General features: G+C 46.8%; 2 protein-coding genes across 3 annotated transcripts in view; one reads left to right on the forward strand and one right to left on the reverse strand.

The window, feature by feature from the left end:
• The window catches only part of LOC106552957 (major histocompatibility complex class I-related protein 1-like), a 554,120-nt gene that overhangs the window by 215,002 nt on the left and 322,048 nt on the right, over window positions 1-17,070 (reverse strand). The gene's annotated exons all lie outside the window — the stretch shown is intronic.
• Window positions 432-9,757, forward strand: LOC148047198 (major histocompatibility complex class I-related protein 1-like). The gene is made up of 8 exons (XM_087711122.1): window positions 432-536; window positions 4,250-4,495; window positions 5,348-5,611; window positions 6,202-6,489; window positions 6,645-6,932; window positions 7,468-7,539; window positions 8,468-8,616; window positions 9,545-9,757. The coding sequence occupies exons 1-8, from the start codon at window positions 467-469 to the stop codon at window positions 9,755-9,757; spliced, it is 1,590 nt and encodes a 529-aa protein (XP_087567248.1). The 5' UTR covers window positions 432-466.

Genomic DNA, 17,070 nt, shown 5'->3' on the forward strand with positions numbered 1-17,070 from the left:
GTTTGTTATTTATTTTACAATAAAAATGTGTTTTCTTAGAATCTACCACGGGTTTATTTTACTTAATCATAAGGTATACTCCAAGGAAAAAAAACACCATTCACCCTTCATCAAACACAAGGCTGAATTTCCAACCCCCGCAATCCCTTCCAACTCTGTTTATCTGTTAACTCTGTTATTCTGCGTTCACACACCAGGCGGAACCAGGTCCTTCGCATTCTGAGCCTGGCTGGTGAGAACTTTAAGTGGAGGGGAGAGATTTCTTTGGGTGTGGAGGGCAACGTCAGGACCTTCCAGAATCGTCTTAACGGCGGGGGTGGAACTGGGGCGTCGCGGGGGCGTAGCAGCGGCGCTGCGATTGGCAAACCTCGGTGGTGGCCGGTGCCAAGCTCCTCCTGAAGGACAAAAGGGCTTTGGTATGGGAGGAGACCTTCGTTTTCGACCGTAGACACGAAGCCGGGAGGAGATGCTGATGCAAGTGGCGCTCCTGTTCCTCCTGATCGGCCAGGGATCCATCATGCCGAGGGGCCGCCGCGGTGAGTTTTTGGAAGGATTTGCGATGTGGCTTAAAAGCGAGGCGGGGGTGGGAGTGGTGGGGGGAACGGACGCGTGTCCTGCCTGGATCCCTTCCCCACATTCCCCCTCCGTTTCCTTGGGTTACGATTCTGCCTTTATTTTTTTTAACCCGTTGTGTGTTCCAGCAACTTAGGAACAAGCGATCTATCTGTATACACCCAATGCAATTTTGTTTGTATTGCGGTATGTAGGGATGAGTTGATAGGGTGGGACAAGTAAGTGTTGGTGTTTGCTTTGTAATCCGTTCTACTGACTGAATTTCTGCCCCAGGAGTGAAAGTTCCTACGACTGTTCCTAAGTGTTGTGATTCTTGCTGCATGTATTCCATTTTATGGTTCTGTTACGTACGCTGAGAGCAGAGGTGGGTTGCTCCTGGTTCGGCCTGGATTGGGTTAACCGGCAGTAGCGGGGACGGGAGGCTCCCCCCCACCCCAGACACTTCTACGCACGCGCAGAGCTGAGGCGGGTTGCTCGGTTGTGGCGCGTGAGCGTTCAGGACCGTGCACGAGCAACCGGTAGTAAAAAAAAAATGGAAATCCCCCACTGACTGAGAGCCTATGCACCGAAGACTTATTCTATTCTCTCTCTCTCCTTCCTTCCCTCTCTTTCTCCCTCTCTCCCCCCTCCCTCTTTCTCTCCCTCCTTCCCTCTTTCCCTCTCTCTCCCCCCTGTCCCTTCTCTCTCTCCCTCCCTGTCCCTCTCTCTGCCTTCTTTCCCTCCCTCCTTCTGCTAGATCTTCTTGGCAAGAGAAATGCGGTGTGTGTCCAGGACAATTATTCCAAAAGGCAGGGTTGCAGAAATGTTTACAATAGAGTGTTATGAACTTGGCAATCGGATGCAGTTGTTGGTAAACTTCCTAATCAAGAACCTAAGGAAAGGTTTCACTATTAAGAGCCGTGAAGAACCCTGGTCTCAGAGAGAATGATGGGCTGATTTGTGTAATTAAGAAATTGTGCAGACTTTTCAGTAAGTAAAAAATAACTGGCAGAGTGCTTCAGATTTTAACTGCTGTTGTTCAATCTGTCAGCTATTTTTCCTTTCACGTATGTAATCTATGACAGGTCGAGTGGAGTGCAAATAATTGTACAAACTTATAAATTTTGGACTTGCTGTGCAAGGGGAAATAGCTATTATTGTTGCAGTAGATTTCTCAATGTTCAGCTAGGGCTTATAATAAGCATTTTTGTCACTTGTTTATAATTAACATTTCCCCCCCAATGTTTTTGCTTGTTTTGTTCTGTGTCCATTTTTTTCCTTTTGATTTTAATATTTTGAATAAAATAAAGTCCTTCAGAATGCATACAACATCCCCCCTCTTTGAATACTGATAAATATAGGGACTCCCTCTAATGGCCACTTATATATAGACACCTCTTAAAAAGGTAAATGGCTTGCATGGACCCCATCAGTCTTAAAGAGGCGATACCTGAATTGCTGAATCATCCTCCTTGCATCTTCTTACAGATGAATAAGTAAATTGGAGTTTTGAGGAACCTTTTGCCTCTGATTTTTATTTTATGGAAGATGTTATTTGGAACCGTGACATTTAATCAGCTGGCTGCTATTAAATGCTCGGTAGCTGACTATATTCACTAAATTAGTATTGACCATTAAAAAAAAACCAGTGATGTCAATCAACCAATTTGACCTTCCATCTGCCTACTGAAGAAAAAAAAGTTAGGAGGTAATCCCAACAACAAAGCTAAGCTTCCGAATCCTCTGTACACAATCTATTAATTATTGTTCTTAACTCACAGAAAGTCCACAAACGGCTTTTAATTTCCCAGGAACCCACTACCACCATTGTCACCGATGTATCTACAGTCAAATACCATTGATTGAGTCTTAATAATAAAAATAACTCCTTCCAGTTTTATTGTCCTTACTTTTCCTTAAAATTATGTAGGAAGTTATCACCCAGCCCTCTCCCAGAAAAATGAAATATCCTAGGAAATATTGAAAAGGCAGAATATTTCTCTGGATGTGAAAAGAAAGAAACAGGTTTTAAGAGACAGAATAGCTGCCTGTAGCTTCCTGCCCATCCCCACTTGGTCAATGGGCCATTAAGAAGACATAATAAAGACTTCTCCATTTCAGCTCCAGGGGGATGGGATTAAAGCATGATAATATTGGCCCTTTACCCAACTTGCCACATGGCATCTGAGAACTCAACCAAACCTGGATTCAAAACGCAGCCTAGAGAGTTGCCCCTGCATGGCCCCATGGGAGTCAGACAACCAATCAGAATACAAGATCAAGATCAAAGGCCAGAGAGGGCATACAACCAGGGACTTGGCATCTCAGTCCTCCCTTCTCTTTTCTCCACCAACATTGAAGCATGTGATCACCTTTTCTGTTCAGGGCTCAAGCCACGTGGTCCTGTCCACCAATAAACCCTCTTTCCAAGAAGCCTCCATGTCTCCAGTGTCTTTTTCCCCACTTGGAGCCGAACCCAGACGGACATTTCTTTCATCAATTATAAATGGGATCTTTCCAAACCACGGCACCTCAGTCCTCAAAATCATAAGTCTCCACTGAGGATATCTCCCAAGCGCTTGTAGTCCTTGACTTATGACCAGATTGACCCCAAAATGTATGTTGCTAAGTAAAAAATTTGTTAAGTGAGTTTTTCCCATTGTAAGATTTTTCTTGCCACTGTTGCTAAGTGAATCATTGCAATTGTTAAGTTCACAACCCAGCTGTTAAGTGAATCTATGTATTATCCAGTTCCAATTTTACAATCCTCCAAATATTCTTTTCCAACTCATTTTCCTCATTTCCAACCATTGATACATTTTGTTCCAAATTTCATAATATTCTGTCTCATCTCTGTTTTTGATTTCTAGTGGCAATCTGTCCATTTCTGCAGAGACCAAAATTTTCTTTGTTACCTTTTCTTCGGGGTGGGGGTGGGGGCATCTCTGCTTTTCCAATTTTGTGCATATACCAATGTTGCTGCAGTTATTACATGCAGCATTAAATATGTCACTCCTTTACTATATATTTTTTAATTATTCCTAATAGTAATAGTTCTGGTTTTAAATGTATCTTTTGTTCTAACATCTCTTCCAACTGTTAAGTCTATCCCCATTAGGAGACTAGAGTTCTGCAGCAGAAGTTATAGTAACGAATACTGAATAGTCACTCACAGCCACTTGCCTAACAAAAATAGGATAAATAGTCTCCAAACAGACTATAAGCAGTCTTGAAGTATATACACAGTCTATTTACAATATGTTGAAGTTACAGTTGCTCAACTCACAATTCACCATGTAGACTGGTAACTACTATACAGAGTAGCCACCATCCAATACACAGTCTTCTCTCCCAATGCTAAGCACATACAGTACCAGTCAGTAACTATCAGGAGCATCAGGAGGAACCGTAATAGTTCCTTCCTCCTTTTATGGCTGCTTAAAGCCATAAAATTACATCTCTCTAGCATTTAAAGTAACAGATACATTTGTTATAATCATGGCTTATGCCTATACATATACATTGCCAAGCCAAGACTAGGGTTACATCCATGTCTTTATCTGACATCAAAATCCCTTGGCTATTGTACACAACCACCACATATGATAAAAAGATACTGGATGTGGTCTTACTAAGGCTTTGTAGGGTGGTATTAGCAGCTCACTTGATCTTGATTGTAACCCTCTTCCCCTTCCAGGCTCCTCCAGGCACTCCCTGTCCTATTCCTACCTGGAGGTGTCAGAGTCCAGCCAGAGGGTGCCCCAGTTCCTTTCCATGGTCAACCTGGATGACCAGCCCATCGCTCGATATAACTTTTCCACTGGGAACATGGTTCCTCTGGTGCCCTGGATGGAGGTGGAGGAGGCGAACACAATTGTGGTACCTAAGAAGGAGTTCACAGCTGACCTGGAGTGGTTATCAAACCGCAACCCCCGGACTGGAGGTAAGCAAAGGCAGATCAGCCTTCAAGTTCCAAATTCTCCCTCAAATCTCACCTTCCCACCTCTTGTCATTTTGGTTAATGGGAAAAGAAGCAAGCAGGCAAAGAACAGAAAATAGGGGGCTGGGAGCTTAGGGGGTTGAGATAAACCCTGTGCCAAAGTTCTGACTAATGAACCCAACCAAATCATAATTCTGAGACTGGAACCTTCCTCAAAGAACTTCTTTATCGGCTACAGAATATCGGCACAGGTGAAAGCAAAACCAACTCTAAATGTTTCCCGCAGTTTCAGTATAATTAAAAGAGTAAATGATTCCCTCCCCAAGTGTCACATGTAACATTGTCCAATTGGGTTAATTGGAGAGCTTCTTGGTCACTCCTCTCCCTCTCCACCTCTGGAGATGACCTTGGTTCCAACGGGACAATTATGTGTTATGTCTGGGTTGGAGTGACATTCCAAACCTCCCCCCGCCATTCCTGTGTGGCAACTGAGAAATGGAAAAGTGGCTGCCGCCAGTTCCGTTTTAGTAGTTGCCACTCCTTCCCAGGAAAGGAGGGTATTGTTTCTGCCCTTGACCACCAATGGCTGTAAGGAGCATGAGGATGGGAGATCCTTTCCTGCAAAGGAAACCAAGATCTTCTCTCTCAGGGTCTTCATGATCCTCTAGCCCCACATCAAAAAGACCAAGTGTAGCCCCAGATCACAGAAAAGACCATTGAAAGAAAGAGGGGAGGAAAGATCTGTTTCCCCTCCCCTGGTGGGATGGGGAGAAGTAAACATTTCAATTACTGGTGGGGGTGGGGCTCTAGGGAGAGCAATTCTGGACTATTCTTATCCCTCTTTGTGTATTTCAGGGCTTCACATCTGGCAGGTGACTTTGGGCTGTGAACTCAGGGAAGACGGGAGCAAAGGAGGGTTCTTCCGCTATGGCTACAATGGGGAGGACTTCATCAGCTTCGATAAGGAGACCCTCAGATGGGTCCAGGCTCAACCCAAAGCCCAGAAGGTCAAGGAGGAGTGGGAGAAGAATACAGCAAGGTCTGGGAGAATCAAATTCTTTCTGGAGAATAACTGCCCTGAGTGGCTAGAGAAATGCCTCTCCTACCGGAAGAAGACAGGTGAGTGGCCAAATGGGCTCAGGTTGTGTATTTTTTTCTAGGTTCCTTCCTCTTCTTGTGTTTTTCTGCCCTGCACAGCCAAGTCATCCTTCACATGCCTGGCAGAAAGTGATCTGGGCATTTACCAAAAGAAACTGGGGGCATTACAACAATCGGGAAAAGAAGTTCCAAAACCTCACCCCTCAAAAGCTAAGTTCTTCAAAGGAAAAGAAAAGGAAACCAAAGGAGCCAGATAGCAAAGTTGAGATCCAGCTTCATTTTCATGAGGAAATCTAATTTTTACCTGCTGCACTTGGGGCAGAACCAAAAATTGATTCTCTTCCCAATTACCACTTGGGACAACTTGAACAAATTCAACTTAGGGTGTCAAAACTCAACTGGAAGCCCAAGCATTGCAATTACTTTGGCCAGAGTGAGAACTTTACCCCAAAGTCTACGTGTCCCTTTCAAAAGTGAATCTAAAGAGTTCATGGTCCCAGAGGTTCAGGAGAGGAGAAGGGAGACGATGGCCAAAGGAAGTCTTCCCTATTATTAAATAATCTTTCCAGAAACTAAAAATCCTGAGAACTCTGTTGTTGCTGTTTCTGCAGAGCCCCCAGTGGGGAAGGTGACCCGCAAGGTAGTCAATGACAGCCTGGAGGTCCTCATCTGCCAGGCCTTTGGCTTCTACCCCAAGGAGATCCAGGCCACCTGGATGAGGGATGGGGAGGTCTGTGAATACGAGACTCTCCATAGGAACGTGGCCCCCAACTCAGATGGGACCTATTATGTCCAGCTCAGCATTGAGATCGACCCCAAGGAGAGGGACCGTTTTCGGTGTCACCTGGAGCATGAGGGCTTGCAGGAGCCCCTGGTCTTGGCCTGGAAGGAGGAAATAGGTGAGAGGCTCAGCATTTGCAATTACCGAGGTCGTAGTGAGGACATTATCCCTAAGTCTATGTGTCCCTTTCAAAAATGAATCTATATCTCAGAATATCCCATCGTGCCAGAAACTCTAGAAGTTCTGGCATCTCTCTTGTTGCTGTTTCTGCAGAGCCCCCAGTGGGGAAGGTGACCCGCAAGGCGGTGAATGACAGCCTGGAGGTCCTCATCTGCCAGGCCTTTGGCTTCTACCCCAAGGAGATCAGGAGCACCTGGATGAGAGACGGAGAAGTCTGCCAGAATGAGACCCTCCATAGGAACGTGGCGCCCAACTCAGATGGAACTTATAATGTCCAGCTCAGCATTGAGATCGACCCCAAGGAGAGGAACCGTTTTCGGTGTCACCTGGAGCACGAGGGCTTGCAGGAGCCCCTGGTCTTGGCCTGGGAGGAGGAAACAGGTGAGAGGCTCAGCATTTGCAATATGTCACCTCGTGGTGAGATGGGTGGCATCTAAATTTATTAAATAAAATACAATAAAAATAAATGTGGAAGTAGATTGTTCACCACTGTAGGATGGTTCAATCAATGCCATTTTCAGTAGGGGAGGTTGGCCCTTTGTCAACCCAACAAGGGAGACCAGAATAAGAAGCCAATGCCAGGTACAATCTGTCAATCTGAAAATGCTTCTGCCTCCCTCCATTTATCTTCAGGTGAACTAGGGAAGGGCCTGTTTGACACATGTCCTTAAGCTGATTTCCTGGCCCAGGCTGAAATCTCCTCCTTATCTGACTATTGCCTTGGTTGTGGCTCCTTCTTTGTCCTTTTAAAGCCATTTGCCCTGCCCTCTTCAGCCTTAAAAGGGAGGGTGGCTTCCTTCAGGTGGAGACACTACTTGGAGGCCAGTTCAGGTTGGCAAATGCTCCCATTGCTTAGGAATTCCATGTCAGGGAAGTCAGAATCTGTCTAATCAGAACCATGTTTCTCTTTCTTTAGATATGCCGTTATTTCATTTGGTGGGAGTTTTGATGATCATAATCTTGGGAGCTGCGATTCTCTTCCTGATCTGTAAGTGAAATGCATCCATTGACCCCCCCCCCAAGTCCTGTGTCTTTCTGTGCTGATTGAGCTCATGTGGGTGGGAGAGGGTCTCCCTGAGAGTTGCAGCCAGGATCCCCACAAGACCCTTCCCCACAAGCAGCATTTTGAATGAGAGTCAGAAAGGAAGAAGAAACAAGGTAGCAATTTTTCTACTTCCGGTAAATCTCAGAATGTTCCACCTTCCTGTTGCCTGGAAGGAAGCTGCGGTGTGCAGTAGCTGCTAAAAGAGCCAATGCAATGAGCTAAGTTGCACTAACAGAGGGATACAATCAAGATCAAGTGAGGTACTACCAATACCACTCTATAAAGCTCTAGTAAGACAACACCTAGAGCGCTGCATTCAGTTTTGGTCACCACACTATGAAAAAGATTGAGACACTAGAAAGAGTGCGGAGAAGAGCAATCAGGATGATTAGGGGATTGGAGGCTAAAATATCATCACTGAGGCTTCTGTGGGGCAAGCCTGAGGGGGAGAAGGGGAGAGGACGCTCGTAACTACTCATTTATTTTCAAGCTGTAAGTGTCATTTTATGAAACCCGATCCACATAATTTTGTAGCGGAGCACAGGTTTTCAGCTAGTAATACTATAAAAAATCTAATGATCTGATGGTCACTTCAAAAAAGTCCTTTCTTAGCGAGCACCTAGAAGCCAAGAGGAACATATGTGTCAAATTTCAAGTTTGTAGGCTTTATGGTTCTGGAGATTTCATGATGATGCGTGAGTGGTATTTCGCTTTTATATTTTATACGTAGATAAGCAAATCAAGATGCTGAGTTATAATCCAGGCAATTTTACCACCTGGGCCCCTTGGGGGTCTTCATCTTAAATCCATCTCAGGCAGGAGCTGCTGACCAGAAATAAACTAACTATCTTCTCTCTTTGTCATTTATTAGGCTGCTGGAGGAAATACAGGAAAAAACGCCATCAGGCAATGACAACTTACCTCAATCACCTTTTAGAAAAACTTCGTTCTTTCCCAACTTCTAGCACTAAAGATGAGATTCAATCACAAACAATGTCCTCACAGAAAAAGACATCAGAGGTGACTATTGCTGAAGTCTATTTAAGAGATAAAACTACTACTATTACTACTATTACTACTATTTCTTCTTCTTCTTCTTCCTCCTCCTCCTCCTCCTCCTCCTCCTCCTCCTCTATCATCGGACATTGGCGATCCTATTTTTATCAACAGCCACACGAAAAAGTGCTGTTAGGTTTTGTCCAAAATGGTCCCTTAAATTTTGAAGTCATGATGTTCTTTTTCTGCCTGGACCTCATTTGTCTTCAGTCTTTCCCTGGAGGATTAAGTGAAGGATGCCGTATTTTTCTGGGTGTCGCATCATGTGTCCGAAATATTCTAACTTTCCTTTTTTAATTGTTTTGGGGATTTCCCTTGGCTTTCCCAGGCAGCTTATCACCTCCTCATTTCTGATTTTAGATAAAACCCGGGGCTTGGAGAATACTTGAGAGCCAACACCGTCAGGATTGTTGGGGTGGGGAATTCCTCCTCAAAGTCTTCCCAAGGCAGCCATGGAGGGATGGTGGGATGTCTGGGGCTCCTCTGGGGCTCAGCCCCTCCTCTTGGGGACCCTCTGATCTGGTTGCAAAACAAGGGAAAATCAGTCAAAGCTCATTTCCTCTGTCCCTCCAGCTCCAAGGAAGGAGAATGAGACAGGAAAAGGGCTGGGAGCAGGAAGTGGGGCACCCTGGGAAAATGGGGGATTTCTGTCCAGGAAGGACTGGAGGGGAGGGGGAGAGAAAGAGGGTGAGCTGGAAAAATAGGGGGAGGCCCTCTAGGATAAAGGCTTCTTGGTGATGATGAGCTGGAGGTACAAGAGAGACAAGAGGAAGGAAACACTGGGGAGAAAAGGGATGACCCCTTCTTAGAAGATCCCTCTCTCAGGGAGGACCTGTTTATATAGAAGGGCAGTGCAAAGTTTTATCTTCTTTGGTTCCTTCCTTCCACACAGGGTTGCTGTGGGCAGAAGACAGAGCTAAGGGAAGGAGAGAAAAGACCTCTGATGGCTTCCCCAGATGCCTATTCTGACAACAAGGAAGGAGCAGCTGTGGAGAATTCAGAGGGGGAACCAGAGGAATGTCTGGAAGATGCTGATGCCCCGAAGCCAGGAATGGAGAGGCTGGAGGAAGGAGTGAGCCCAGGAACTTCAGAAGCATCTGGCTGAAGAGGAAATGGGAGAGACGCAGCTCTAGCTGGAGGGCTCACAGACCCAGCCAGAAGCCCAGGATGGAGAAGGATTGAAGCTGCAGCTGATCAGAAAGGATGAGAAGAACCTGTTGAGTTGGACTGAACAGAAGGAGGCACAATGGAGGTTGGTCCTTTGCCTCTTTCCACCTAAGGAGTAATACCAGCATACCCCTCCTTAGTCCAAGATTTGGACAATGCAGTGTTAGAAACAACCATACATTTGCCCTGCCATGCAGGTACTGTCACTTTGTGGCTGCTGTTTACATGACTTCCAGCCTGCACTCCATGTGGGTTCACCGACAAATGCGCAATAGACGTTTCTGCGTCAACAGAACCGCGATGGACAAATGCACGGCGTCAAAACTGCTAATCTGTTTCCGACAATAACGTGCCGACAGATGCGCACCGACAAAATCGCGTGCTGGGGCTTTAACAGATGGAACAGGTGGAACGCGTTATATGGTAGAACGCGTTATATGGAAGTACGTTATAACGGTCAGCACTCACCAACTGTATAAGACGTTTGAGTTATACTGCAGGCATGGATATTATTAAGTCACAGAAAGGAAAACAACAACTGCTGTATGAAGGATATCGATATCGACGTGATAAGTTAAACCAAGATGGATCGTCTTCGCGGAGGTGCATTAAAAGAGAGTGTGCCGGCAGACTTAAGAAGAAAACAGACGGGACGTTACAAACAACTATTGAGCTCCAGATACCGCAAAAAATGAAAGTAAAAAAATAAAAGCGACTATACGCAAACGAGCTGAAAATGGTGTGGAAAAACCTCGTCAAATTATTGTGAACAGCACAGCCGGAGTCTCGCTGGAAGCAAGTCTAAATAAGTGCAATTATCAAGACGTCTTGCTGCAATTCTTCCTACATATGTAGGGCATGATTGTACAGACTATCTGCATGCCGTATGTCATATTGACATCTAAATTAATTCAAAATATTTATTGACATAATAATTTTTAATAATACATTTTTATTGCTGAATTTTTAAATTATTTAGTGACATAATAAATTTTTACTGCTGAGTTATTTAGTGATACAATAAATTTCTACTGCTTTTAAATGGTGTGCGGTTGTCTTCATCGCGCTTTTGTTGTGATTTTATTGACGTGAAGTTGGCGACGCGATTATGATGTCGCATTGTAATTGGCGCTATTTTGTCGATCACGCAATTGTCGGGTCACGCTCCATGTGACCTCCGTTTGGACTTCAGACCTGCTTCTCAGACTTTGTCCTTGCACTTTGGATTTGGGTGAACTATACCTGGATTTTGGTGTGTGTGTGTGTGCGTGTGCATGTGTGTGTGTGTGTGGATTTAGGGACTTATCCCTTTCCCTGGCATCTTTGCAACTCTCAGCCAAGCTGAGCAACCTTGCATTCAGTAGGATTTTGCCATCTGTGTGAGTGGGACCTGGGAAATATTATCAGGGCTTTCACCCTCATTTTTTTGGACACGACTAAGGTTAAACTCAGATCATCTCAGGACCAAATAGACCAGGGGTGGGTTCCTCCCGGTTCGCACCGGTTCACACGAACCGGTTCATCGGTGAACCCGGAAGTAATTAACTTCCAGGAACCCCGGTACCGGTCCTGGCCCCTGTCGCTGCAAAGCACCCTTTTGCCGGCGCGTCGCAGCTCGCTCGCGCATTCCCCCACCTGTCTGCACTAAGCCCAGCCTGCCGCTCACTGTTTGACTGGAATCCAGCCAATCAGTGAGCGGGCTGGCCTCGTTTAAAAGTGTGGCACCAACGGCTAACATTCCTCTTTTGAAAAGAATCTTTCTCTCAAAAGAGTCTTTTCAAAAGGGTTTGTTGCCAAGACGCCTCGTTTCGCGCTTCACATTGTTCAGTTCACCTTCCCTTCGCCTTCCAGGAGCTTGCTGCTTCCACCTGTCTTTAATGGTAAAGGCCAGAGGTGGCATTCAGCAGGTTCTGACCAGTTCTGGAGACCCAGTAGTGGAAATTTTGAGTAGTTTGGAGAACCAGTAAATACCACCTCCGACTGGCCCCGCCCCATCTATTCTCTGCCTCCCGAGGCCCAGCTGATTGGGAGGGAATGGGGATTTTGCAGTATCCTTCCCCTGCCACGCCCACCAAACCACACCACACCCACCAAGTCACGCCCACAGAACCGGTGGTAAAAAAAAAATTGAATCCCACGACTGGTACAGGCTCACCTGCTGGAGTTGGACTAGAACAGGGGTTTCCAACCTGTGAACCATGGCCCATTACTGGGTCCAGTCTCATTGCCCCCGGACCGCGTGAGTCCACACAGCCCCACTCACGGGAGCCTCGTCACAGGCGCTCATGGCTCCACTTGCGCTCTCGTAATCACAAAAACCTGATCCTCACAAAAATTCATCCCTCTTTTCCCTCTGCCCCCACTTCAGGCTGCCAACCCAAAAAGGTTGGGGAACTCTGGACTAGGAGACCTCCAAGGTCCCTTCCAGCTCTATTCTGATTGATTGAGTCCTCTCCTCTGGGAGTGATAACTAAGGCTAACCCTCCCCTGCTGAACAGAGGCCAGCCTCATAGTTCTTCCCCACTCCCGGGGAGGGATCGCTTGCCCCAGGATATCACCGATCCCCCGCCCCCCAAGACCTCCCCGGGGATTCAGGGGGAAAGCAGGAGAAGGGGAGGACGGGGAACAGTCCTTGGGGGATCGGCGCTTTCAGAGAGGGGGGTATCAATCTTTTGTGCGCAGTTACTTCTAATCAAGGAAGATGAGGGCGCCCTCTGGAGGTGAACAGAGGGTATCATAAGTCATTCATTCATTCTCTTCACTTTGGAAGAGCCCTTTTGGAGAGCATCTGAAGGGCTGCCATCCTCCGTGGAATAGTTTTCTGACAGAGTGAAGGAGAGGAAAGGGGGGAAGAGCAGCCCAGCCTCCCCTGGAGAAGGGACCTCGCATATCACTCTCTTCCCCCATCTGGAGTCTTGTCTTCTGTGAGGCTCATTTCTTGCCAGTGAAATGTTGACACAGGGGCTTTAGGGGTGCTCTGCCCCTCCCCCGTTTCCATAGGATGCCTTGTGCTGCAAAGGGAGGAAATGGAGGAAGGGGACACACAAATCCTTTCTATGGGGGATGAGGACCTTCTCCCTTCTCCATGGCTCTCCCTTTCCCCTCCTGCACCCCAGACAGGCCTGAAGGATAAACTGGAGAGGAGAAAGGTTTGCAGTTCCCCTTCAGACAAACAGTTCTTCCCTGGAGGAGAGTCAGACACAAGGAACCAGGAATAGAATGGAATGGAATGCAATGGAATAGAATAGAATAATAGAATTGGGACTTTGGAGGTCTTCTAGTCCAACCCCCTGCGCAGGCACCACTTCAGACAAATGGATATCCAGCATCTTCTTGCAAACTTCCAGTGTTGGAGCATTCACAACTTCTGGAGGCAAGTTGTTTTTAATTAATTGTTAATTGATTAACAATTGATTAATTGTTCTAACTGTCAGGAAATTTCTCCTTAGTTCTAAGTTGCTTCTCTCCTTGATTAGTTTCCACCCATTGCTTCTTGTCCTGCCCTCAAGTGCTTTGAAGAATAGCTTGACTCCCTCTTCTTTGTGCCAACCCTGAGATATCAAAATAGTGCTATCATGTCTCCCCTAGTCCTTCTTTTCACTAAACTAGACATACCCAGTTCCTGCAACCGTTCTTCATATGTTTTAGCCTCCAGTCCCCTAATCACCTTTGTTGCTCTTCTCTGCACTCTTTCTAGGGTCTCCATATCCTTTTTAGGAACTCCAGGAACTGGAGTTGAATTCGAAGGACTAAAAGTTTACTACATGGTACCTATATGCCAGGATCTGATCTACATGTATGAATAGCTCAAACCTCACTGGCACTTGGTGAAGGTCAGTGGAATTCATTTGGGGAAGGGGTGGATTCCAAACTGATGGTCTTTGGAGATTCTCAATCGTCCAGGTCATGGTTGTCCCAGTGGTGCTGTTCAAAGGGCAACTGGACTTTCTTGGGTGTTTTGTTGTTGTTGAAAACATTTTGCTTTTCATCCAAGAATCTTCTTGGATGAGTAGCAAAATGTTTTCAAAACTAAAATATTTTCAAGAGGGTGGGGGACAAATCAAGAAGGTCTATTTGCCTTTTGGAAAAGCCCCTTTGGGACAGACTGATGACATGTTTAACTCCACCTTCCATCTCAGCCTGTTCATCTCCTACAAGATGGTCCATAAAGGTAAAGGTAAAGGTTTCCCTCGCACATATGTACTAGTCGTTCCCGACTCTAGGAGGCGGTGATCATCTCCGTTTCAAATCCAAAGAGTCAGTGCTGTCCAAGGACGTCTCCGCGGTCATGTGGCCGGCATAAATACTGAAGGCTGACGGAATGCTGTTACCTTCCCACCAAAGGTGATCCCTATTTTTCTACTTGCATTTTTTTCATGCTTTCAAACTGCTATATTGGCAGAAGCTGGGACAAGTAACAGAAACTCACTCCATTACACGGTGCTAGGGATTCGAACCATTGAACTGCTGACCTTTCTGATCAACAAGCTCAGCATCTTAGCCACTGAGTCACCGCGTCTCATTAAGATGGTCCATAGGGCCCCTCAATAGACCCCCCCAGGGCTCCTAACCCTTGAAAGAACCTCCTCTGCAATTTGGTGCCCCTCCCACTGTAGCCAACTTCCATGAAGTTGTTCAAGGCAGCTGTTCTCAGAAGCTCTGGAGGTGAACACCTGGGCTCTCTCTCCATCCGTTGCTCTTTCTTCATTCTTCAGGAGCCTCTCTTGGTGGTTTCAGGCTCTGAGGTCGGTACAGGAACCCACAGCTGCAAAATGGGGTTGATGTGTAAGTCGTGGGAAAAGAGGTGCTGTGATACCAGACAGGGCAAGAAGCAAAGAACGTGAGGATGCCCCCCCTCCCCCAGCCATTCCTGGGAATGTAAATAAAATAAGGGAAGAATTTGTCCTAGATTTTATTGTTCCTGCTGCCAGATAGAGAGAACTGTTCCTGCTTTCTGTTGGAAACATCCCATGGAAAGCTGGCATTGTATCCCAAGCACAGATACTTGGGTGGGGGCGGTGTTGTGGCCTGCCAGTGGCCACCGGGGCTGGCAGCAGATTCAGAGAGTGAGGAGGTTGGGGAGGAACATGGACCAGTCCTGGAGTTTGGGGAAGGCTCTGATGAGGGCTCTGTGTGGGAGCAGAGAGTGGGCCAGAGCCGTATGTCAGTTATCAGAGTCAGAAATCAGTGAGGCAGATGAACAGCTGGAGCCTGTTCCCAGTGTGCACTTGTGCAGAGTTGCCAGAGGTCTCCTTCTGAATCCCCCCAAAGGACCCATCCTGTTCCCCCTTCTTTCCCCTCAGGGGGTGCCTACCATCAGCCTCTCCTAGCAGCTGTCCCATCTCTCTCCCTTCAGGCCTGAGTCCTCCCCGCCTCCTCTACTAGTGGCTGGGGACAACAGGCCCTGTCATGCACCCCTTCCTTTTCCTTCCTAGTTTCCGAAGCGCAAAGTTCCAAACATGGAAAGAAAACAAGAGCGAGTGTGACACACACACACACACACACACACACACACACAGACACACACAGAGAGAGAGAGAGAGGGAGAGAGAGAAGATGGGAGTGCAAAAAGGTAAGAGCACGACCCAGAATATATGACTCAGGACGTCGGCGACGGCAACTTCCCTCCCCCCCACCAACCATTCCCAGCAAGCAGGCAGCTAAATAGAACCGCGACTTTCTATCTCTCTTCCCTCTCCGCACCTCCCCTTCCCGCATCGCTTATTGGGAATCGGGAGGAAGGAGTCGATACAAAAGCCTGCAGAAAATTAAAAGAAAAAGGCGGCGGCGACGGCGGGGGGGGGGGATCTGAGATAGAACGCAGGGAAGTTGCGCATGGTTTTCTTTTTTTAAAAAAAGGGCAGCCGAAGCGGAAGGTCAGTGAAATAAATTCTCCCTCCTCCCGGGTCAGGGCGGAGCTGTGACATTAAAAATAACTGCACGGCAGTTGGAAACTTCTGCGCGGCGTTTTCTTGTCACATGCGCGGGCACGCAGCTGCGCACCTTAGAGGGAACACTGACCAGGACAATATTGTTAGGGTTCCATGCCACAATGAATGTACCATATTTTCCGGACTATAAGTCGCACCAAAGTATAAGACGCACCAAGATTTTGAAGAGGTAAATTTAAAACAAGAGGTGTTTGCCCTCCCCAGCTCCCAGGAGCACTCTGCAGGCTTCACAAACCCTCTTCATGTCCATTTTATTTTTAAAAAGGGACATGCAGAGAGTTTGAGAGGCCTGTAGAGTGTTCCTGGGGGCTAGGGAGGGCAAAAAAAAAGCAAGATGGGCCATTTTTTTCAAAGACCCATTTTGTACAAAAAGGGGGGGCATGCAGAGGGTGTGGAAGGCCTATGGAGTGCTCCTGGGGTGGGGTGGGGCAAAAAACAAGCAAAAACAACCCTTTTTTGATGAAAAAAGACCCCTTTCTGCAAAAAAAGAAACCAGGGCATGCAGAGTTTGGATGGCCTGCAGAGTGCTCCTGGGGACTTGGGAGGGCAAAAACAGCCCGCTTTTGTGAAAAACAGGCCCATATTTTGCTCATTTTTGCCCTCCCCAGCCCCTAGGAGTACTTTGCAGGCCTCCCAAACCCTCTGCGCATCCATTTTTGTGAAACTCAGGATACAAAGGGCAGGTTTCGGGAGGCCAGAAATGCTATATTTAGTGTATAAGACACACCCAAATATTCACCTTCTTTTTTTGGGCGGGGGGAAGGTGTGTCTTATACGCTGAAAAATATGGTATTTCCACTATGTGAACCCACTGGCTCTTATAACTCCTGCGGTGTTTGTTCCTTAAAGCACCCCGCCCATTAATTTATGCAAGCTTTTCCTCCCGTTCCCTGAGCTGGAATGGGATCTTTTAGGGTTCCAGTGGGAGTTAAAGGCCACACTGGATGCAGAGCGTTCTTTGAAGGACTTCCTTTCCCACTTTCATCCACCAGACCCATCAGAGCAGAGAGGCAGGCTAGGTTATGAGTCCCCTGTCTTAAAGAGGCCCACCTGAGGAGAACAAGAAGGGCCTTCAGCCTTGGTTTCTTCTCTGTGGAACATCATCCCCCTGGAGATAAGATTGGCCATTACCTTGGTAGCAATAGCAATAGCAGTTAGACTTATATACCGCTTCATAGGGCTTTCAGCCCTCTCTAAGCGGTTTACAGAGTCAGCATATCACCCCCACAATCTGGGTCCTCATTTTACTCACCTCGGAAGGATGGAAGGCTGAGTCAACCCTGAGCCGGTGAGATTTGAA

Source organism: Thamnophis sirtalis, unplaced genomic scaffold (assembly GCF_051295495.1).
Source record: "Thamnophis sirtalis isolate CommonGarterSnake01/CBP01778 unplaced genomic scaffold, rThaSir2_p1.2 scaffold_3, whole genome shotgun sequence".
In the NCBI taxonomy this organism is placed as follows: Eukaryota; Metazoa; Chordata; class Lepidosauria; order Squamata; family Natricidae; genus Thamnophis; species Thamnophis sirtalis.